Source organism: Camelus bactrianus, chromosome 9 (genome assembly GCF_048773025.1).
Source record: "Camelus bactrianus isolate YW-2024 breed Bactrian camel chromosome 9, ASM4877302v1, whole genome shotgun sequence".
In the NCBI taxonomy this organism is placed as follows: Eukaryota; Metazoa; Chordata; class Mammalia; order Artiodactyla; family Camelidae; genus Camelus; species Camelus bactrianus.
The window spans coordinates 29591077-29615186 of NC_133547.1; the positions used below are offsets into that span (position 1 = coordinate 29591077).

At 40.2% G+C, this 24110-nt stretch overlaps 1 protein-coding gene and 1 non-coding gene across 7 annotated transcripts in view; one reads left to right on the forward strand and one right to left on the reverse strand.

Annotated features, from left to right (window-relative positions):
• The window catches only part of TLCD4 (TLC domain containing 4), a 78372-nt gene that overhangs the window by 32029 nt on the left and 22233 nt on the right, over nt 1-24110 (forward strand). For all 6 annotated transcript variants that reach the window (XM_010950425.3, XM_045513219.2, XM_010950426.3 and 3 more), the window contains 4 exons: nt 8318-8482; nt 12471-12560; nt 14384-14442; nt 16718-16812. In XM_010950425.3, the coding sequence (XP_010948727.1) occupies nt 8328-8482; nt 12471-12560; nt 14384-14442; nt 16718-16812 (399 nt within the window). In that variant the 5' untranslated portion in view covers nt 8318-8327. The remainder of the gene's footprint in view (nt 1-8317; nt 8483-12470; nt 12561-14383; nt 14443-16717; nt 16813-24110) is intronic.
• Nucleotides 13329-13400, reverse strand: TRNAT-GGU (transfer RNA threonine (anticodon GGU)). Its single transcript has one exon. It is a non-coding gene; the product is annotated as a tRNA-Thr (tRNA).

The following is a 24110-nucleotide window of genomic DNA, read 5'->3' on the forward strand; positions in this document are numbered from 1 at the left end:
AAAGTTGTTTCAGGGAATTGCCAACGTCAGTTGCCAAGGTCTGTAACAGGCAGGTTCGAATCATTTTTCTTTAACTTGAATTCTGTCACATGCTTTTGGAGAAGAAAGTGTTGAAAGAATGGGAATATATGAAGGGTGCCCTTATGCACAACTCAGTCTCTTAACAGGGAAGAACCATAGAGAAATCTCTTCTATGGAAATAAGCAATTCCTTGTTAAGTCTTTATTTTTTTTAACTTTTAAAAATAGTTCTCTCTCTCCTTTTTAAAATTTGAGGGTTGTATTTATTAATTTTTTTGGTGGGGGGAGGTGGTTAGGTTTATTTATTTATTTTTAGAGGTGGTGCTGGGGATTGAACCCAGGATCTTGTGTGTGCTAAGCATGCGCTCTACCCCTTGAGCTATATCCCCCCGCTGTTAAATCTTAAGTATCATCATATATCTGAGAAAGGGAGTGTAACTTCATCATATTAATAGAGGGTTCCTTAGCCTTTCCTGGTTCAGTCTTCGTTTCTTCCCATTTGCTTCATTTTAAAGAGCAGTACCACGAAGATCGGAGGACCACAGACGGGAGGGTGGCTTTTATGCAGAAGGCTCTCTTTCGACTTTCACCCTGATGCTGATGGTTCTTGGAACTTGATGCTCAGAAGCGAAAAAGGGTGGAATGTTTTCTGCCTGTAATTCTAACCTGTTTTTCAACACACAATTAACAACAATGATAAAAAACAAAAACTAACTGCAGTTAGCTGAAAGCTTGGTGTGCATTTGATTAGATGCTTAAGTTTTTACATGAAGGAAAGTCAGAAGTGGGTAGTGTGGTAAGTTGTTCTTTACTACAGGGTTTTGTGTCTCTGGTTAATCGTTGACATTTTGTGAGCACTGAGAAAGACAGTTGCAATGTACCACCCATATGAAAATGCAAATAAAACCATTATGAGTGGGGAGCAGGTATTTTTTGGTAGGGTTTTTGTTTGGTCTGGTAAATTTCTCATTTTTTATATTCGTGTGTCGTTGACAAATGATTTACAGTTTGCTAATAGAGACTTTTTAAGCACTTTTACATGTTAGAGCTGCTGACACGGCAGAAAAATCACTAGATAAGTACTCTTGTAATCGGTGAGAAGTTGAGCTTGGTTTGAAATGCCTTTGACATGCTGTGTGGTGCCGACAGCTAGGCAGCTGGCCGTATGTGTCAGGGGCTCAGAGGGGAGACCTGGGGTGGGGACTTGAACTTGGGACTTTTCTGCGTGTAAATGGTGACTGAAGCCACAGGTATGGGTGAAACCACATAGGAAACACGTAGGGAGAAGAGGGCCCGGGCCCGAGCCCTGGGGAATTCTGTACTTAGTGTCCGGGCAGAGGAAGAAGTGTGGTGGTGGTGGTGTGGAAACGCAGGGCAGAAAGTGTTTCAAGGAGAAAATGGTCAGTAGTGTCCGATGTGGCTGAGATGTCAGGTGCCATGGAGGTCACACAGAGAAGTCATTGCTGACCTGAGCAGTAGCTACTGCAGGGGAGTGACGAGGGTGGGGACAAGAATGAAGTGGGCTGAGGAGTGGGAGAGATGAGAAATGATGACAGTATAGACAAACCTTTCTAGAACTTTGTCTTAAAGGTCGGGGGGAGGGTGAAGGAGAGGGAGAGAGGGCCAGAGACCACACTGGAAGGGAGATACAGGATTGATGAAGAGGTGGTGAGTCTGTTGACTTTTGACTGGGAACTTGAGCCTGTTTAAAAGCCAATAGAAAGATCTAGTTGGGGAGAGAATAAAGGATAATAGGGAGCAAAAGTTTCTCAAGAAGGCCAGAGGTTGTCTCCAAAGTCCTCGGGTTGGAGAGGTTGTCTAGGGATGGGAGGACAGATGGGTGAAAATGCAGGTGGAGGTGCAGGTAGTTTGAATGGTTGATAATGTGATGCTGAGAATTTTCATACATCGGCTTCTATTTTTTGTGAAGTAGGATGGGGGTTATCTGTTGAGAATGGGGGTAGACGGTTGGAGGTTTGAAGAGAGTGGGACAATTTGGACAGTTAATTGTGGAGCGTGAAAGGGTGGGTTGGCGAGGGCAATGTGGTAGGCGTGTGGGGCAGGGTTGCAGGCTGTTTGATCCTCTGCGGTTTCACACTCAGCTCTCTGCTCCATGGCTTTTCCCAGCAGTGCTCTGATTGTTCAGGGCTTGGCACCGAGTAAATCGCTGGGCACATCCGGGGCTGGAGTTTTGCCGGCTCTTGGCAGTGGAAACGGAATGTAGGGTGTTAGAAAGACTCTTACTGAAACGATGGGCCCTGGGATCTAAGCTGATTAAAGAGGGGAGTGAAAAGAGGAAAGGGTCAGTGGACTGAGGAAAAGCTGGGATCCGTGGACTTGAGAATGTCGTAATACTGAGCACACTTGAAGGAAGGGTCAACAAAGGGGGTACTTGCCATGTTACTTTGGAGGCCGAAAAGTGATGAGCAAGGGACAGTAAAGGTCTGTGGGCGGTGGAGGTGGCCTGGAAGAGGTGCCATCAGGTGAAGGACTGAACTGCTAAGGCAACCTGAGCCTTCTACACAGACAGGAAGTCACTCAGGATGATGGCGGGGCTTGAGGACGCAAGTGAACCAAGACCAAAGGCTTTGAGTGGGAGGGAGTGTTCGGGAGGTTGGACTACGGTATCAGAGAGGAGAGGGGGGGCTGGCTTAACTGACCAGCAAGACCGCAGCACCCTGGGTCTTTACAGGAGGTGAAGGATGGGAGGAGTGCGGCCTGAAGGGAGCCACGAGGAGCAACGAGGTTACAGGGCGCTCCTGACTCTGAGGGATGAGAGATGTCGCAGCCACCGCGTGGGAGGGCCGCAGAAGAGGCGTGTCTTCAGAGCACGCAGAAGGGAGGGCAGGACGGAGCACTGTTTTCTGGGTATGGAGCAGCCGTTCCAGGGGGCCTAATGGACGGGTTTGGGAGGCACAGGGGGCGATGGGCTGGGTCAGGTGGCTGGAGGGAACTTTGGAGCATGAGAGGGAGAGTCACGTGGTAGAGGATAGACTCCTGCAGTGAGGCTGCCTACGGTTTGAATGTTGGACTGATGTAGAAGGGGATGAGTTAGAGGCCTGGGGCCTAGGGGTCAGGGGAGGGTCTTGTTTCCCTTGGCTGGAGTGATGACAGTCCTGGAAACTGCACGTCCTGCCTGCTGCTGGAGGTGGCTGAGGGTGGAAGCAGAAACTTGACTGAGTGTGCACCATGTGCCCAGGACTCTTGTAAGTGCCCAGCACGATGTGGTTTATTCCCCGTGTCAGGTTAATGCTGTTGTTACCTCCCTTTTACAGATGAAGAAACTGGGGTGCAGGTAAGGCAAGTTAAGTCACTTGTCCCCGCCACACAGCTAACAAGTGGTGGAACGGAGGTTCAAACCCAAGACTGTGACAGCCCGTGTGCTTCCCACCATGTCGGATGTGCTTGACGTTTTCTTACACGTGTGATTGTGATTTTTTAACATAGGTGATAGACTGTCGGGAAGCTAATGCAGTATTTATTACAAAATTATCTTTTTAGATACCAAAATTCAGTTCAGTCTCAGAATCCCAGAATCTTATTTTGCACGTGCTCTGAAGGTTAGACTAGCGCCCACCCCTTCTGCAGACCCACCCTCCTCGTGGTCATTTCACCACATCCATGATGCGGTACTCGGACACTTCTATATTGTTAGAAGGTTCTTCCTTAAATTAAGCTGAACTATTCCTTTTCTGTAATTTTTGCCCATTTGGACCGTATTGATTAATGAAGAGCAAGTTCATTCTTTTAGCTTTCCATGTGACAGTTCTTTAGATGTTCAAAGAATGCTCGTAAGTCCTCTCTGAGCAGTCTTGTTCCCAAGCGAACGTTACTCAGCCCTTCAACTCTTCATGATACGATTTCTAAAAATCACCATCTTAGTTACATGGCTCTAAAGATACTTTAATATGTAATTAATTCAGAGTAAAATGGGGCTGATACATGCCTTGACCCAGAGGTGTACTTCTGCACTATCCAATTATAAATCATTCTGAAGTCTGTTTTTTTATTATTAGTGTCTTCATTACATTGTTATTTCTCACTGGGTTGTGTAGATTAAAGTGCTAAGGTTTCCTGTGTGCGTGCGTGTGTGTGTGCGCGCACGCTACACAGCTATTATGCGAAGTCCTATACGCGGGTATTGCCTTTAAAGAATTTATTCCTGTTTTATCTTTCTGATTGGGATCCATTATTTCAGCTTCTGAAGATGATTTTGAAGCCTGATTCTGTTAACTGATTATACTAGTATCTTTCCCAGCTCTGTGTTATATGCAGATTGAGTAAACATATAAATATTTGTAAAAATATTACTGAAACAGACCGAAGAGAGAGCCTGATAGAACAGCAGCGGGTATTTCTCACGTCTCCTTCGGATCATTGACTGATGTGCTGGTTCTGCTTTTTCAGCTGACTCTGGATTTACCTCATTGTGTCGTCCAGCCACGTTTCTTTGTGTTCTTTATAAGGCTATCGTGAGGAACGTCAGAACCGTCCTGGTATCAGGTTGTCCTTCATTTGGTATCCTTCAGCCTGCCAGCGTTTGGCAGACACTTAATTGTAGGCATAAGAGATAGGAAGGAGCCCAGGATGACTAAGCTGTGCTAGGTTGGAGGCAGGGAGGTGTTGTAGATGACGGTGTCTTCTCTGAGATATGGACCCCTGGGGGGAGGACTGGTTTGGGGTTAAGTTCAGCGTGAGTCATGTAGCCCCGCAGTCCCCAGGATGCCCTTATGGAGCCATCCAGAGGGTAGCTGGCCATCCAGGACTGGCACACGGGGAGATGGTGGGGTTTGGTTGCACACAACATGAGCCACGTTGACAGTGTGGGCATGTGCCCCTGAAGAGCCTATAGGGTGCAAAGAAGAGCTTCTGGATTGAGGCGAGGGGAAGTCGTAAGCATTGCCATTGTCAGGAGGTCATGCTTGATGGCCTCCATTTTTTGGCAAAATGGGGAGAAATCTTAAGTCATATAGGAGAGGGAGAACTGGAGATTTGAGAGCAGTGAATATTCAGTCAATGTGGAAACTAGGAAAGGGAGTGACTCAGGATGGGAAGAGGAATGCCAAGCATGCTCTTCCCAGCATCCACCTTCCTTGCTGCCCTTAAAGACAAGGATTTTTACTGCGAATCAGCACAGCAGCGGTTCTCACCTGGAAGTTGTACCAGAACGCGAAGGAGCGTTAGTGTGTTTATGTGTTGGTGACTGGAAGTGACGTGGGTGATTCCAACATACTCTCTAAGGAGTCCCCTGCATTACAGGGGAATAATGGCCGTGGGGATGTGGGAGTCATGATTGTATTCCCAGCTCAGTGGTTCTGGGTCAGCTGGTGCAAATGAGCCTTCCCAGGCTTCAGCCTTAAAGCGCCTTGTTGGGATTTTACTAGGAGGGGAGCTGTTCTGGTTTACTGAGTGCCCTCGGGTGTCTCCTCGCTGTTTGTACCTCCCTCTCTGCTGGATATTTATTCCCTGGGAAGCAGGAGGTGCCCCCTTAGCACCGCTTCATGTGGTGGTGATCTGTTTCTCCGCTCCCCTGCCGGCCTGTAAACACGTCCCCGCTTTGTACTCTGAGTCCCAGAATCCCGTGGTGGGTGCTGGATGAACAGCTGGCAGAAGACGAGGCCGAATCAGCCTGGCTGTGCTGTTGCTGGTGGCTCCGCCCCCGGGTGTCCTGCTGGAGAGGGGCCCTCACCAGCTAATGGCTGAGAGGCCTCCTTCCTTCAGACCTTTTCATGGTTTTCTCTATGAAGAAACCAACTTGAATTAAAGTTTATGGAAACCATCCTGGGGGAAAAGTACAAACATCCTTTGTGTTCAGGAAGCTTCTGGAAGAGTTTCTTTGGTGTCCATAATTCCTGTGGATCAAGATGGACTAGTTACCGTATTATAACGTTCCTGTCTAGACACTCCCCTTGTAAACTGCCACGGAAATATTTCCCACTTCTCTTCTGGCTGCTCTGTCCCTGGGTGGCACCTGAGCCTTCTGCCAGCTGCCAGCCATGTGGAGAGGTGCGCACACCAGGTCGAATACTCTCCTGCGTTTACCATGCATTCCTCTGCTTAATAATCACCAAACTCTGAAAGGCCCTTAATCTGTGTCAGTAATGAACATTTTTGGTTTTATCCATTTTTACCATTTTCTTGCCTTATTCAGGGAATGAACAGGGGCAGTTGCTTCCTACCAGAAGCCTTGGTTTCCTGTGGAAAAATTTTTAAAAACTCCTTAGATTAGCCCTAGATTTGGCATGACTGATGAAGCAAGCAGCTGCTTAATAAGAAGCAAAGCTGGGAGAAGAGCAGTTTAATTAGCTTCTGCGTGTTGAGCCTTTAATGGGAGCCACAACGTAACGATGTGGAGCTCTTTAGTTTTAAATGAAATGTTTTTGCAGAGGGAGATTCTCAACCCCGTACCCCAAAGACCCTAGTTAACTGACAGTCTGTTGAAAATAAAAGATCTCCGGTATAACAAAGACTTAATAAAAACGAGCTTTTCAGATAAATGGCCAAATTGTTCTCTGTTCTCTGTTTTATATTGTGAAATATGATGGTACAAAGTAATGAGATTTCAAAAAAACTAGCTTTTTTTTTTTTTTAGGAATGAGGAATTTCTTAATGGTGAACTGTTTGCTTGTTAAAAACGTGTTGGTTAACAATTCATAAAATGGATGATACTTGCATGATACTTGCTATGCTTTATAACTTTTTAGCAAACATTCATGAAATGAATGCTCACTGTGTATGTTGAATTTTAACTGAAGTGAACAAGCAGCTCATGCCTTGCCACCCGCCGGCACCTCCAGGGAGCACACAGAGCCATCCAGGGCAACCGGCCTGACATTTAAGTTAGACTCCACCTTCTTCTGGTTACTGGTTTCATTGTCTTCAGTTATCTGCCCACCTGGCATCCAGATCCCCATTTGCTTTCATCTTAGAAAAACATTTTCCCCTTTACGTCTCGCTTAGCAAATTATCATGATGTGTAATTTATCCACAAAATTTTTATGTATTATTTGGCTAATAGGAAACGTAGGCTAAAAGACCACAAATTAAAAATGTTAATACCCAATAAACACATGTTGAATTTAAAAAAAATTAAAGGAGCAATAAAGTTAATGAAATCTCATGGAGAAGAATTGTGACATCAGTTTTTCACAGAGCACACACATCAGAAAAAATGAGTGAGGAAAGAATTCATCACACGTGAATCCTGTCAGAGGGGCCCCGTGGGAGACTGTTTCTTACAGTGATGTTCTGGTTGGAAAGGAATAAAGTGGGGTTATTGCTCGTGCAGTCAATGCCTTGGTTTTTCTCTGGTGAACTGGCTTCAGTGGGTAACTTTATTCACGTTAGGCAGCTGGAAATATGTATTGATTTGTTTCCTTTCCATTTGAGGGCCAGCCCTATGAAAGATGAAGCCGTGGACATGCTGTATTTGCTGGATATGAGCAATGCTTTGGTGTCTTTTTTTGGTCTGACTGTTCCTAAGATTTTTTAGGAGCCAAATAAAGTTTAGCTCACTGAGGTAGAAAACATACTTTGAATGTGTATATTATGCATATTATTATTCTTTCTGCTAACTCTATCCTTAACACCTGATGCTCTTTTATGAAAAATTTAGAGGTAAAACGCCGTAGAGGACTTTTGGTTCAAGGATATGTGTGATTGCAGAATTTTTTTTAAGTTACATACTAATTTAAGCAGTAGCAATGGTATGATTATTTTCCAAGATGGTAATATTCCTAAGATGGTATTATTATTTAAACGTCGTTTGTCTCACTGTGCAATTATTTTTTAATTATGTAATTGTTTTTTGTTTTGCTATTGCTGATAATGTTAGTTCTAATTTTCGGGCTTAATTGTTTCTTAGAAATTATGTAGCCAATGCTCTCATTTTACAGATGAGGCAATTGAGGCAGAGAGAAATCAGGTGATTTGTCCTAAGTTTAATTAAAAATATTACTAAAAGAATACTGTCAGTTATAGTTCTTGAAATTCCCTCTTAGTATTAAACTCCAGACTTAGATAATTTTGAGTATCATGATGTTAAACTTGTCTCCTGACATTTGTACTATTTAGATGTCTAAGATAATACATTTTTCCCTCTTAAGTACAAATATGAGATACATGACAAATAGCTGGTAAAGGCTTAAAATCTTATAGTTTCCTTGCTTTCTTACATTTGTACTAAATTAAAATAAATTCCTAAAAATACAACCACATATCTTTTAAAATTAAAAAAATTAATTTAGGTATATGATGAGCAATTTAAGGTAATTTATAGCCATCATTTCTCTTAACAGGTTGAAGAAGATGGATACCAACCCCTCACTGGTCATCGGCACTACTTTTACCAGCTTTTTCACCTTTCAGCTTCTTTTCTACTTTGTAAGTTACTGGTTTTCAGCAAAAGTTTCTCCAGGTTTTAATAGTCTCAACTTCGAAAAGAAGATTGAATGGAACTCAAGGTAAAGCATATGAAAATGTGATTAATTGATTTAAAAAACCTAATCTTCTGAGATAAAGTTACGTCTTTCTATTTAAATAATTAATTTAAATATCTAAATTGTTCCAAAAAGTCTTTTTCATCTAGGATCTAGCAAAGTCTTAAGGTCACATTTTTTTATTTGACATTAGGAATGAAAAGAAAGACAAGTAGATCTCATGCAAGAAAAATTTTAAATTCTTATATTGAGAGATGTTAGGAAGCATTTATTTCACTTTCTGGGGAAGTGTGAAGTAGACTCCAGCTGACTGTGGCTGGAAGAGCACTGTTTTGCATTCTCCTCCGAAATATTTGTGATAACACACACGTGTTCTTTGGAAATGACAAGAGAAGTAGCATTAATTGGGGCTGCCTATATGTAGTGGCAGGCTTAGCCCGACCAGGGCAGTTAAACACTGCACACCAAAGACCACGGTGTCTAGTTAGCACATCCATGTCTCTCCTTCAATGAACTTCTCATTATAATTCAGAACACTCCAGAATCTGTTCTCTTCTTATATAATTCTAAATTAAAAACTGCTTTTTAGTTTTTTTTTAAATAAAAAAATGTAAAACAAATAAGGCATCTAAGGATATAGAAATCTGCCAGGAGCTTTAATTAGTTGATTCGCAAATTTTTTGTGTGTGCAACTCATTAATCGCTCACAAGGTTGCAAACACAGAACAACTCTGATGACCGCTTCTCTTGCTTCAAAGCATTTCAGGTGCCCGGACACCTCTCTGCAAACCTCAGTGAATTAAAGCAGCTATGGGAATACTTTTTGTTGTTGTTTTTGAGTTGAAGTTAATGCTACCTAGAAAATGAATCCAGCAGATCTTTAAAATTGCTATAATTATTTTTCATTAAAATTTCCTTTTAGAATGGAAGAACTTCTCTCGAAGTCTAAGTGTTTATTTGAGAATGGTCATACGTGACCTGAAGTACCCTGTCTTTCTTTGAGCCAAATTGTTTTTGCAGGCATTCACATTTATAACTCAGACTGTGAATAAAACTAGTTGTTTTTTCCTGCACCTTATACTGATTGGTCTGGTTCATATATGTTACAGCTCTTTCTTCCAAAAAGTGAGAATTATTTGTCCACATATTTTTTAAAAATAAGAGGTATGATTCTTTTGTCTTAAGAATAGCACAAGGATATTGTTCACATGTGGGATACAAAAGGTACTAACCATTATTTTGTAAAACCCTTTCTAACATGAAGATAGAATAGTGGGAAAGAGAAGAAAGGGTGCAGGAAGGTGAAGACGTACATTTTTCTGCGACTAAATTTTGAATTATTTTCGTTTCCTTTTCAGCATGGTTAGGATAGGTAAAGGCATTTGAATCTTGGAGAACTGCAAGCCAAAGAAATAGGAAGGGTGTAGATAGATTGAAGCAAAGATAAAAATGACATGGAATGACGAAATTGAAAAGTACTTTGCATTATTCAGTTTTATCACTGCCATTGTATGAAGCTCTCAGACTGACCATTTGGGAAACTGAGTTCCCATTGGAAAAAGGAGTCTGGGATTATACAAAATTCCTTATGCTATTCAAATGGTGTTCTCTCTCTCTCAGATTTACTCCTGTTTCTCATTCCAGCTTAGTTGACATGGGACTTAAGCTGTGAGGTGGAGAGTGCAAAGAAGGAAAAAAAAAAAAAGGGCTGCTTTTTGAGTAAAGTACACATACATATCTTCAAACCCTGCTTCCAGTCTAGAAACAGACAGATCAAGACAACCCACCTAATTCTTCCTGATAATCAGGAAGCAGTCTCTGAACAGTAAGTGGCCCAGATCCTCCAGTAGTAAAAGAAGAGAAGGAAGAAAAGCTCTCCAGAAAATTCACACCTTAGAGAGATCAGTTTAATTAATTATAAGTGAGAAATTCTTGTATTTAATTGTTCCTTTTCTGCAAACATACATGTTAATAGATATTATTTACATTATATAATTAAATAACTGTCCTTATGTCTACTTGCTTTCCTATGGTATAGAGCATCCTATTGTGTTAAAATATTGCTAATATTTAAATCTACTTCTTCAAAATACAGCTCTTGTCTGACTGAGCTGTATAATCTCTATTGGTAATATTCACACAGCTTTCGAGCAGTTACATCAGTAACTTTAAGTTGCTGTCCTAAAATGGTCATTGTTTCCTTGAAAAAAGCACAAATACTTCTTTTTTAACCTTCTTTGGAAAAAAAAATTGGAAGTTTTTATCTTGGGTAGCATCTTGGTTTTTTGTTTTTTTTTTAAGACATTAAGGAATCTACATTTTGCTTTGCCAGGAATGTGATTTTAAAGAATGAAATTTGAAATTTGTATTAACAGAAGTTTCTGAACGCATAGACCTTTAGTACAGAGTAGCAGATAAGCCCAGGGTGTTTGTGTCTCCTGTTCATGGCAGAGAGAGCTGTTTGACCCAAGTAACATGTAGCTTTTCTCTCATGAATTATGTGCTGTTTCCATCAGCTGAGGGCTTGTGATTCTCTCCTTTTACCATGTGGCATCTCAACAGAGAAAGGAATTTGAGGCCTGAGTATCAGGAACAAAAATTTAGATTTTTTTCCAAAAGGAAACCTTTTGATATAAGGTTACTAAGTACCACAACAGGTTAGTAACAGGTTGTGCTTTTTCCTTTCATAGAATTTTTGAATGATAACCGAAAGCTGGTTGTAGGATTATTTAGATGGAGTGTTTTATTTGACATCAAGGAACTTACATGTTTATTTTGGTATGTTCAAACAGAGTACATGTGTCCTGGCATGAAAATTCCAGGTTTGTAAGCCAAATAAATTGGATTGTCACACTATGAAATGATTTTTTGGTATTACAAAGGATTCAGTGCCTTTAAAGTAGTGAGAATCTTTGAGCATTTAAAATATGATTTGATTTAACTTGATATATCTACTTAGAACCACAGCATATATTAAATCAAGTATATTGGTTTTTCAAGTTACAGTAAGATTTTTTTAAATATCAAGCTTTATATTGGTTGATATATTTCTCTTACATTTAAAGATTTGGGGTCATTGTAGGGAGATTTGTTGTACACCATTAATTTCTAAAGAGAAAACTTTACTATTCTTCTTATCCTTTATTATAATGAAGAGCAAAGAAACTTCATTACTTATAAACTATACAGTACCCTGCATACAGTTCTTTAAGTGGTGTATCATAGAGCTTGGGAATTGGTTAAGTCATTAAGTTTTAGCAAGATTTGTTCCTAGAAACTGATGTTTTTCAACTAAACCTTATTCCCTCTATAAAAAGAAGATTCGACCTGGATCTTGTGAACATTTTGCTTTCACTTGGGTGCTTCTTTTAAAAATAGATTTTCTGAATAAATTCACAGTCCTCCATTTTTCTGTTTAGAAGTGTTTTCATAGTAATGGTGGAGAGTAATAATATCTGCCCAGCTTTCTCACACATTTGTTCTAAGAATCAAGTTTAATAATGCATGTATTAAAACTGAGATCTCCAAGGTAATACGTTTTCATTTCATGATCCGTTCCAACTCTGATCCGCAGAGATGGCGCTGGTAAAGCCGGTAGATTTGGGAGTCACTCCTAACTGATTGGAGCAGGACACTAATCTCGCAGAGATGCTGCTGGCGATGGAGCCGGGGGCAGGGCAGTGGGCTTACCAAGTGCCACCTGTTTGCACAGACTCTGTCGACTGTATCATCAGATATGCTTCTGCTGTAGAACCTTTCACCAATAAGTGATTCATCAATTTTCTAGCAGGAAATTGTAGACCTTCCTGTAGGGCATCCTTTTTATTATTGATTCCAAAGTAAAGCTGGGTCCTTGGATTTCTAAATGGCAATTTTGTACATTGGAGATGTACTCCAATCCTATATTTAAATGCTTCCAGATTTAACTTCTTCAGAGTGTTAAATGTCTTGCTGGAATTAGTTAAAATTTATTGCACAGAATCTAAAATCTTTGTATTTCATCTCATTTCAGGGTAGTATCTACATGTCATTCTTTGGTGGTTGGGATTCTTGGCTCATATATTTTCTTGTTTGACGAAGCTACTATCGCTGATCCACTTTGGTAAGCTGTTTCTTTCCAGTATAGTCAATTTGATTTATGTTTTGATGTTAACTATTAATAGTAACATCTCTTACTTTCCTTTAAAACAGAAAGCAAATTGATGGTGTATGATTTATTAAAAATGCTTGTGCTCAGACTTACTTCAGCAAGGTGCATTAGAATGATTTATTTTTGATTTGAATACAAATAATGAGGGCCATTTTGCCTTAATGTCTCCAAAACAGGGAGAATGTGGTGATGATGTGAACATTATGCTGTGTTAGTGAGTAAAATCAAGTTTTTGTAGCCACTGTTCTGAGCAAAATTGGTTACTGCTGAGATAGGATAGTCAACTTAGATACACTTAAGGCTTAGTCTTGAAGTTTATGTTTGACCCATCATTTGATATCAAAGATAGGAAAATGAGAATTACAGATGTCTGTGTGAGAGGAATTTAGTACCACATGAGATGTTTCAAGCACGAATAATAACTATATTCAGCAATAACAGAGCACTATATAAGATGATTCTTTTTGAAAAATTTGAATGAGAAGGCTTAGTTCAGCTTAGTTTGAGAAACTGGGCATGTTTGAGGAAGCACTGAATAGGGATGTGGTGGACGTGGGCTCTGGGGGACATGGGGCAATTTAAGCAGGTCTTTTGACCATCTCTGTTTGACTGCAACAATGTTGCCTTTTATTCATAAATATGTAATTATGCCAGTCAGAATTATCCTAGTGTTAGTAAATTTTCTTTGGGAATATATATATATATATTTTTTCCGCTTAACGGAGGCACTGGGGATTGAACACAGGACCTCGTGCACACCAAGCACATGCTCTGCCACTGAGCTATGCCTCCCACTCCCTAGGAAGATGTTTTTCAAAGTGAATTAATTTAGTGAATTTAGTTCCTTGACCAGGCTTTAATGAAATTTACCTAAAAAATTTCTACCTTTTTTTTCCCATATTTTTATTTTACCAACATGATTATCAATAGAACACAACAGTCCCATTGTTTTGGAAAGTAAATTTTATAATAAAGATTTGATTCATTGACCAATTTGTCCTTATCAAATTTTTACCTGTTGTAATTTTTGTTGCTTTTACATTTTCTTTGATACCAGAATTTATTACACGTCCAATGTTTCCAAATCATATTTATAGATCAAAATTTGTAAAGAAGACATGACTTCTGCTAAATATTTCCATTTGTAGTTTAGCTGTTACCAGTTTTATTTTGTGTTCTTTTTGGCAGTAGTTCACGTTAGAAGTCAAATAAAGGACTGATAATTTGTACTTGTTTCTTGGAGCCAAGAGCATGAGTCGGGCAAAAGTGTGGGATCTTGATATGTGTAGGGGTTTAAACAGCAGGGTTAGATTGTTCTCTTATTATGTGTGATAACAGACAATCTCTCCAGCCCTCAGTACAGTGAGGGTGATAATAGTATGTGGCCTCAAAATCAGGGGCAGGCCAGATGATTTCTTGAGGCTGTTTGAATCTCTGATTTAGAATAAGGAATTAAACAGCAGCAGCCAACACCTGGAATTCATTCCCTTTGAATCTTTTCACAAACAAATCATTTGAGAACACATTTATAAAATGTTGTCTTTTGGTAAAATTACTTTCACAAAACTTTTGGCTAATAAGTATGAGAAATTGTGATTGTTCTTGTAGTTAGAAGTGTTACATAACTAACACTACCTTGTGCAAATGACAAGTTACCATTTGAGCACCTATAGAAAGCATTTAAATTATATTTAAAGCTCAACAGAAAAAAAGTAGCTGTCATCTATAGCCGTGTGCTAAAAAAAGGAAACTTTTTTTTTTTTTAATGTTTATAGGGGTATTTCATCTCCCGTACAAGTGAACATTGCTATTTCTACTGGCTACCTCATTTCTGGTATGTGATATGTTGTTCACTGTCTATTTCTTTTTTAACTAGTTCTGGAATTATGCAAAGAATACATAGCTATGCTTGTGGTGTATTTATTTGAGAAGTGGCTTTTAGGACCCATACTGAGGAAAAAAAAGAATCTGTTGCGATGGTGCCACAAGAAACGTTTTTCGTGTTGGCTCTCTGGTCCTCAGAATCAGAGCTCCAGGGTGGGGCTTCAGTTAGGTCTGGGCATTTTTTAGCTACTGATGGTCCCTGTTAGGTCTAAAGGGTCTCTCAGGGGCGATTCCTGTGAAGGTAATGGAGTTTAAGCCTCAGGATCCTCACTTGCAAGGCCCTTGAAATGTGTTCCCATGATTATGGTTGTGTATTGTTTTGGTAAAATTTGTGCAAGTAGGCAATTTTGGCTATGATTCAAGTTTAAAATCATGGCCTCATTCTATTCCACATTTCCCTCTCTCATTTTTCCTCTCATGTTGGATGGGGTGGGAATAACCTTTTATACAATGAGACAAAGGGGAAGTTAAGTTGAGAATATGCCACTTAAACTGCTTTTTGAAAAGATATTTTGGACTGTCTCAATCAAACAAGAGAGAAATTTGGACATTTATGCAGGAAACTCCATTTTGTAATTTTCAAATTTAATAAACAGCTGAAAGAAAATCCAAATAGAAATAATGGAATACAAAACAGAGGTGATAAAGATGAGTAATGGACTCAGTAGAACACTTTCTGCCATCAAAAAATGAATTGTAACCAAAAATTAGATTAAACCAAAACACAGTAATTTATTAAGAGGAAAAGATACATTTGGGACAGAAATAATGAATAGGCTATTGGATTATTTGATGGCCCAATTAAAAGAAGAGTGAATCATGTAGACACGTTGGGAAAAGGTTTGCTCATTTGGTACAAAATGCTATCATTTACAAGGTTAACCCAAAATGTGAAGTATGCCTTGTGCACTGGTTAATGAGTATGGTCAATTTAGAGAGTAGTTACCAGCCAGGAAATCTTGTAGGAAAGAAACTTGATGAAGATTTTTCTCAAATAAGGTAATAATCCAAAAAACTTAAAAATAAGTCATGAGCTGAAACACACTTTTCTAAACCAAGCTGAGTGAAAAGTGAATTCTTTTATTCTTGCTATAGAAAATATTACAAGATCATTACCATATACATTGATGACCAGCAAATAGTACACAGCCAAAATTTTTAGGGAAAATGTATCTAGAGAAGTGTACCAGGCAATTAATTGCTAATAGTGCTCAATTTTCTTGATTTCCACATTTGTGGTATTTATTCTCATGTTAAAATTTATAATTTGATTTCTTTTATCTTTATAAATAGTCACATACAGTTTTATATTAGTGATTTTTTATTTTTATAAAAGAAGAACCCCAGAACTCACAAAACCTGAATCCCCCTCTGGCTTCCATCAATGATGCCATTTGTTTCCAGGTCTAAATTTCATGTTTAAACCGTTTGGTTAAGAAAATAGTTGTGTTAACATACTGAGAAGTTTCTGTTTCATTAAAGGAAGTGATTTTCTGAATCATGGTGTCGATTTAGGATCTTTTAAAGAAAAATTGATGCCTTGACCTCTTTTTATATATGTGTGTATATATATATATATATATATATATATATTTTTTTTTTTTTTAATGGAGGTACTGGGGATTGAACCCAGGGCCCTGTGCATGCTAAGCATGCACTTTACCACTGCGCTGTACTCACCGCCCCTAAGTTTTCTTAATAGTTATAATTCTTGGTGGGGTCTTTTTTGCTATTTTGAATTAGTATTTAACCACATTCTTTGTTAATTAAAAAAATTTTTTTTGCTGAATTTGTGTGATAAATGAGTTGGTCATTTTATACCTTTCATGGGACCACCTAATCTGTTTGAGTAATAATTGTGACAAAAATCAGTAATTTGAGCTTATTTTAAAATTATTTTTATTCAATAATACTTTCATTTTATTTAACCCTGGCAACAAGTTTTTCATTTATACTTTCAACAAATGCACTCCACACTTACATGCCAGGCGCAGTGCTGGATGCCCACCCTTGATCCTCATCCCGGAGGAGTCACAGTAGTGGGGGGGGAAGTTACACAGAAGCACATACCTTACAGTGGAGTGAGTAGCTGGACTCCTGACACAGGGGAGAGGGCCGTGGGCTCAGAGTGGACCGTGACGGGCTGTCGGTAGTAGTTAAATACATGTGAAAAACAATGAAGCTTTCTTCCTTTGTCATTTCTTACTTATTTTTGCTTCTTGCAGATTTGTTGATTCTCATTTTGTACTGGAAAGTGATCGGTGACAAGTATTTTATAATTCACCATTGCACAGCGCTGTGTGCCTACTACTTTGTCCTGGTGAGTGCCTGGACTTACAGTAACCTAACAAACAGGCAGGACTGGGAGTAACGACTCAAGGGTGAACATAAATCTAAACATACAATTCTTAAAGACCAAGTCTGAATGTATTCTGGGACCACTCTTGTGATGTTATCTTGTTTGTTAACAAAAATAATAGCTTTACTTGTGTGTTTGCATTTATGGGTCTATTTGGCTTCATAAACTTTGAGAAAGGCAGCTGACCCCAATTTCCCAAACATTCACTTAAAACCCTAATTTAGGATCGCGTGGCTGTTGATGCTTGTCACTCTGTCTAGATGCATTTCTGTTTTAACAGCGAGAGCTAGGTATAGGTTCCTGTATAACTGGCTGAAATAATTTTCTTCTGTTTAATTCCTGTTCAATTTCATGTACACGCATAATTACATTTAGGTAGGCTGGAGCGGTGACTTCATCAAAATTCCAAAACTGAGCTCATAAAGGATATAGCAAATCTCAGGCGGTAATATGTGTTAACTTTTTTAATTTTACTTTTTTGTGGGGGAGGTAATTAGGTTTATTTACTTACTTATTTATTTTAATGGAGGTCCTGGGGATTGAACCTAGGACCTCATACAGGCCAAGCATGCTCTCTGCCCATGGCTGTACCTTCCTCCCCACACCCCCGTATTCATTTTATATCTAAAATTATTTTTCTACTTTATACATTTGTGAACTAGCAATTTTATATCCCTTGCGTCTTTGTTAGGTTTCTCCTCAATCAGTTATTTTTCAACTTAGGTGTACGACCAAACCCAAGATAGCTTTGGGGAAGTAATAAACACGTGTAAACTAGAATAGCATACACTTTATGTGATACATACTGCATGCCACTCCATGTTTTCTCTGTTTTCAAGTGTAAATGTAACCACTGACTTTTTTTTTTTCTTATTTGGTATTGCTAAAATCTATGTATTATTGAACATTTGTGACTATTTTGAGGGCTTTTAAAAACTCATACAAATATGCATTCATAATATTCTTCTGTTTTTCTTTATATTGCCCTGCACAAAGATAGCTGGTGAATAGGACATCAATTTGGCACTATTTCTGCAAGAATAGGATATATCAGAGCATCTCGCTGTATCACGCATTTGAGCTCATAAGTCTAAATAATTATTATGAGTGTTTAAAAAACTATGCTAGTTTTAATGTTATAAATAAGTGCTTATATATCCCAGTAGGTGTCCATAATCACTTTAGTTTTCTGAAGCAATAGGCTATTTTTACTGGCATTTACTACTATTTATTTCCTTGTCTTCTTTTTAAATTTTAATAGTTTACAGTTAGTTATAACCTACAGACTTCTACCTTACACAAGTCTTAGTTGGAATATAGCACTTTGTTTCCTAAATGCTTTTGCTGAAAAGATGTGGAACTGACTAGCAAAATACTGGTTAACTCTGGGAAGAATGTGCGTGGGTACCTATGTGACTTTCATATCACGCTGTAAGTTAGAAGTATGGTCTCTGAACATCGGTCACAAATCATCATTGTATTCTGTGTAATGTGTAAAAAGAATGTCGAGAAACAGGAGGAGTGACCTGGAAGTGGCAGATGATCACAATTGTAGTGGCACCAATAGCATGTCACATCTGCCAAAAAATAAAGCTGTTTTGGGGGAAGGGTACGTCTCAGTGGTAGAGCACATGCTTAGCACGCACAAGGTCTTGGGTTCAATCCCCAGTACCTCCATTAAATAAAGAAATAAACCTAATCATACCCCACCCCCGCAAAAGAGCTATTTAAATATGTATACTCTATCGGGGGAGGTACGGTATCCAATTTAAACAAAATTACAGTTTCTTAGTTAGAGCATACCACATCATCTGGAGCCTCTAAAACTGTAAGTCCAGCGGTAGGCTGCCAGGTAACTGGAGGGGGAGATTAGATTAGGTGGCTGTTGTCCTGTGACAAACAACTGAAGGACCCAGAGAGGTCAGCTTAGAAAAGCTAAGTTGTAGGACGTCTACATGGCTTTGAAATGTCCTTGGAAATGTGAAAGGACTGTTAAGTGGAAGAGGAAGTAGGCTCATTCTGGTTTAATTCGGACGTTGCAACCAGGACCAGTGGGGATGGTGAAGAGGGGTAAGGGAGACTTCTGTTTTACAAAAGGGATGTCCCAGTGCATAGAAGATTGTAAGGATGGCCTTGTAAAGTGGTTCTTCTATCATAAGGTACCTTCAATCAGATAGATATAAAAATAGATACAGTAAGTAGAAACTTTGGGCAAGAGCTTGCACTAAATCATCTTTAAAGTTCTGTTCTTATTCTGAGAGTCTGTGATTCAGTTGTTTTGATGAAATGGTTTGGCTTCGTTCTAATACCGGAGAGCTAGGCAGTAGGCAAGCAAGAATGAGCTCCGATATGTCACCAGGTTCTTAAGTAACCCTGGGAGGAAGGGGTGAGAGCAGCTGGCCTGCAAATCCATTCACTTCCTTGGGAGGAAGGGAGGGGAAGAAAGGAAGGCAAGTGACCAGGTCTAATCTCCTTGTCAACAGGACCTTTGGGCAAATAGTGTGTCTTGACGTTTGTTAGGAGAAAGAGATCTTAACCCTGAAATGCCCTTAGCCTGTTCCTGGCTTAGGATCCCCTATAGGAGAGACAGTCCTGGATCTGTGAGGCCTGGCTCCTTGGAGAATGTCATATAGGCTGTGCACCTTTCTGGAGGTATACAATGGAGGTGTCGTATAAGGTAAACTCTCACTGCTGTGTGAGGAACTTTGTGAACCTCACTTCTGGCCCAGAGCCGCTTATTCAGCACAGGAAGGACCTGGCTTTCCGACTGCCCTTCGCGCCCCGAGCCTCTCTCTGCTCGCTCTGAGTTATTTGATAGCCTCTATCCTCTATCCAGTTAGCAAAGCTTAATTCTAGGTAGGACCACTGTTTCACATGAACCTGACTTGGCAATCCAATCCTGTGTGTAGCTCAAACCTTCCACTCTGTCTTGTAAGTAAAATCATCAAAAACCTTGAATGATTAAAGTTAAGGAAAGAGCTATTAAATATAGGGTGGATTTGGTCCCCAAATCTCATTTCCAGATGGATGGTACTCTGAAAGGGTGTCCCATGGAAATGTGCTAAGATTCTGGGTCAGTCTAAATAGCCTAGAAGAAAGTTCCTCATAATTGCTGCAGTAGAACATAGTCACATTTTTGGTTTTTAATTTTGTTTTTGATTTTTGCATTTTGTGGGGGGAGGTAATTAGGTTTATTTATTTATTTAACAGAAGTACTGGGGATTGAACCCAAAACCTCGTGCATGCTAAGCACACACTCTACCACTGAGCTATACCCTCCCCAGCACAGTCACATTTTTATGCAAGGTTCCATTTTGGGATGCCGGTAACTTACCTCCCGCCAGTTATACAGCCCTAATGGTGGGACATCGTGCCCATCCCACTCCAAGCCATTGACAGTGGCACAGTGTTTAGTGCCACACTGGCAGCAGTAGGTGCATAATAATTTTGCCTATCTTTCTCCCTTACCTTCTAAACCCCTGACCCTAGCCACTCTTGGCTGTTAGAAAATTAAATTTCCCGTGGTAAGAAAATCCAGATTTTCATAATCACTGACTGAAAAGAGAATTTTCTTTTAAGCTCTGGAAAGGATCAGACAAGTCTTGTTTTGTTTTCCCTCCCAGACCCACACAGAGGCTGTGGCCAGTATGAATTTTACTGCAGGCCAAGCTCTTTAAAGGTAGATGGCAGACATGGAAACACCGTGTTGACCGGAAGTCGGTTGTGAGTTTTGCCGTCATTTGCTAACAGTGAAGTATCAGAATTTGTCATGTATCAGAAATGACTAAACCTGTCCTCTTAAGAGCACCTGCAGTCACTTATACTCTGGTAGGTTTTCTTGGTGGATGGGGATAAAGTGATGAGGGATTACACATAACCTGAAGCCCATCTGATGGCTACCTGGGCCTTTGGAAACCTGTGCCGCACGTGGCGCTGACTCTCCCAGGTGAACTGGATTAAACAGGTTGGGAGTCAGTGATGTATAGGATCAGAGGATGTGGACGTCACACTAAGGAAGCTTAATTCTGCAGCCCTGGGTGGCTCCCAGTGGTTCTGAACTAAGGAGGCAGGAGGGAAGGCATAAGGATGTGATAACTACCTAATTAAATCTCCAGGTTCTAGGATTTAAATATAGGAAACTATTTTTAAAAATTGAAGTAATGCATCACCTGGTGGTAAATCAGTAACGCTATATAAAGCAGTTTAGGAAATGGAAAGATGAATGTGTTCATTTCTGTTATTTTTTTGGTCTGAATATGGGCATTTATTAAAAAATTCTGAGTTTGTAGAAACACAGGGCTTAGTAAGTATAACATGTTCTAAGTCCTATTCTCCAGCAATAACTACTCTGCTGACAGTATTACGTGTATTCTTGCAGTTATATAAATTGTGCATAAATTTTCCTGTGTATGTTCATGTTTTTTTGAATTTTCCAAAATAACTTTTGATGTAGATGGGACTTAGTCTTCCAAAAAAAAAAAAAAGAGCATGTTTAGGTCAGCAGAATAAAGTGGGGAAGGCTTTCTAGGTCAGAGAACATGAGGAGGGGGGCTCAGATCTCCACGGGTGGTAGTAAGGACTTGGGTTGTCCGCCTGCGGGGTTCGTGTGGGCTGGTGGTGGCTGCACGTTTGGATGAGTAAGATGGGGCTGCCCGACGGAGTGAACATTCCAACTCACCAGCCTGGCATTTTCACTCTTCGCAGACTTCTTGTAGGACCTTTAGCCAAAAACCAACTTGATACAGCTGACATATTAGAAAGATAAAACTGATGGTGGTATGTGGGGAAAAATCTATGTGGTGGAGGATATTTTTTAGGAGGTTATTGGAGTGATGTAGGTGATAGATTATGAAGAACTTAATTTTGGTGATTGTATTAATGAGGAAGAAACTAATCTAAAAAGCCATTTTGTAGTCAGTAGATCCTGGTGACTAATTTGGATTTCAAAGAATGAAGGGAAAGAAGAGGGTAAAATGACCCAGGGCATTAGAGGAATGTGAGACCCTGAAGAAAATGGGAGAACCCGTTTGGGCCGGAATATGCTTTTGGAGGTCATGGAGTTTGTGGTGACACAAGGTTATTTCAGGGGAAAGGGTCCTTACAGAAATACAGTTTTATGGGGATGCTGTGGATAGGATCAGGGACCAGAAGAAGACTGATACTCTAAAAGAGGCAAAGGAGAACTTCAGAAGGGGAGAAAGAAAACTGGTTTAGGCGCCTTACAGCAACGTTGTGAGTAAAAGGCTGTGGTGAATAACATTCAAGCAGGGGCTATTTGGAAAACTTAGGTCATTCATTTCAGTTTGAGGGACAGAAATTTTTGACAAGCAAAAAGAAAAAAAGAATGCCCGGATCCCACAACCCAGAGGTTAACTATTTATATTTACTTAATTACCATTTACGTTTAGGAATGCATCCTATTGGTGTATGTACATAAGTAAAAATTAGCATTCTGTGTTTGAATAAAAATGAGATCAAAACCAAAAAGTTGAAATTCGTTTACATCTTAAAGTATTGCATACAACAGAAGAACTCTGGCAATCCTGTGTCAGAAAGCAAGGAACCTATCAGAGACTAATGGGACTGTGTCCAAAGGACACAAAAACCAGCCTGGTGGCTCTCCCACTGGCTAAAAATGTGACATTTTGATTGTCAGTTAGAGTACTGACTTCAGCCATTGAAACCCATTGACTCATAAATTCTTAGTGATACTGAAAAAAAAAAAAGAAGAAGGACAAAAGCTGGACAGTCCTTGCGTGAGGCCTCGCATGTGGGTGCTCTTTGGGGACAGGTGGGACTGGAGTCATCCAGAGGCTCAGCGGGGTTGAAAGGTGCTTGTTCAGGGAACTGGCAGTTGATGCGGGCTCCCTGCTGTGACCTAGTGCTCGCTGCCCAGAGCTCCTCTCAGCGGCCCCTCCGTGCGTGGCTGGGGCTTCTCCCAGCCTGGCAGCTGTGTTCCACGAGGGAGCATCTCAGGAGTGAGTTTTCCAGTGGACCCAGGAGGAAGCTGGGTGGCTTCTTATGACCTAGCCTCAGGAGACCCAGAACTGAAGCTGCCCGGTCTGTGGGACTTTGTTGTGGGGGCTTGGCCAGCTAACCCAGGCCTGGTGGAGAAGGGGATGGAAAAGCACCTAAAGAGACTGCATCCCGCGAGTCTGGAATGAGACGGGCAGGGACATCTTAGTCAATCTGTCCTTTTTTCACCTTCTAAGAAGACACCCATGCTCAGTTGAAAGTAGGCGTTGAATTAGTTTGGACCTTCCACATGCATGTAAGCATTTTATTGTTCCCTTGATTGCTCTATGAAGCTGAGTAACGATAGTCCGCTGGTGAAAGAAGGGAGAAGTTTGGATAATAGTTACGTTGGCTTCTTACAGTGTGTAGAGCTGATTCTGTCGGATCTTACCCGCGGTCATTGTTTCTGCAGCGTGCAAGTTATGCACTGAATCACAGCAACGAAACGATGTTCCCCTAGACCTTAGGTCCTATGGTTTGAAAAGTGGATTTTCAAATTGAATTTTTGATTTCTATGAAGGTTATAAAGAAACCACATAAAACAGAAATTGTTGATATCTTGTTCAGAAACATTGGATTTTGCTCATCTATCTGCATTTTTTAGCAGAAAGTGCTGTTGTAAACTTTGCAAAGTTCATTCAGTCTAAAAACTTCTTACCAAAGACAATGAGAAGATACCACCTGCTGGATGTCCTCCACACCTTGCATACAGTGCTGCTGAAAAGGGGCGTGGTTGGCTCAGCGCAGAGATCAAGGCTTTCAAAGTGAAAGTTCTTTCTCACCTTTAGTTTCCTCAAAACCTGCAGGAGCACTTAATGAGGTTTTTGACTTTGTGGAGATGGAAGGAGATGACCTCCGTGGATGTGTGCCTACAAGAGAGCTCTGACCGCTGCCAGCGAGGGTTGGCCTGCTGTAGAATCATGTGTTCAAAGTGCGAGGCAAGAAGAATGTTTGGAAATAAGTTGAGGGGGAGAATGCAGGAAAGTGTTACAGTGAAATATTTATGTACTAGTTCTGCAAAACCGATGACTGTCGAGGAGCCATAAGGAGCTAGAAAAGGATGGACTGTCTGTACCTGTGTAGTTGGAAGTTATGTGCAGATTGTGACAAAAACTCAGACAATGAAAAAATGGCTCATTTTGGGGAAGTAAGACTGCTGCTTAAAGTGTTACCAGAAAGAGTAGCCACATTAAATAGGATTTTTTAAAAATCTCAAACAGTAACTTATTGGAATCCATCCAGTG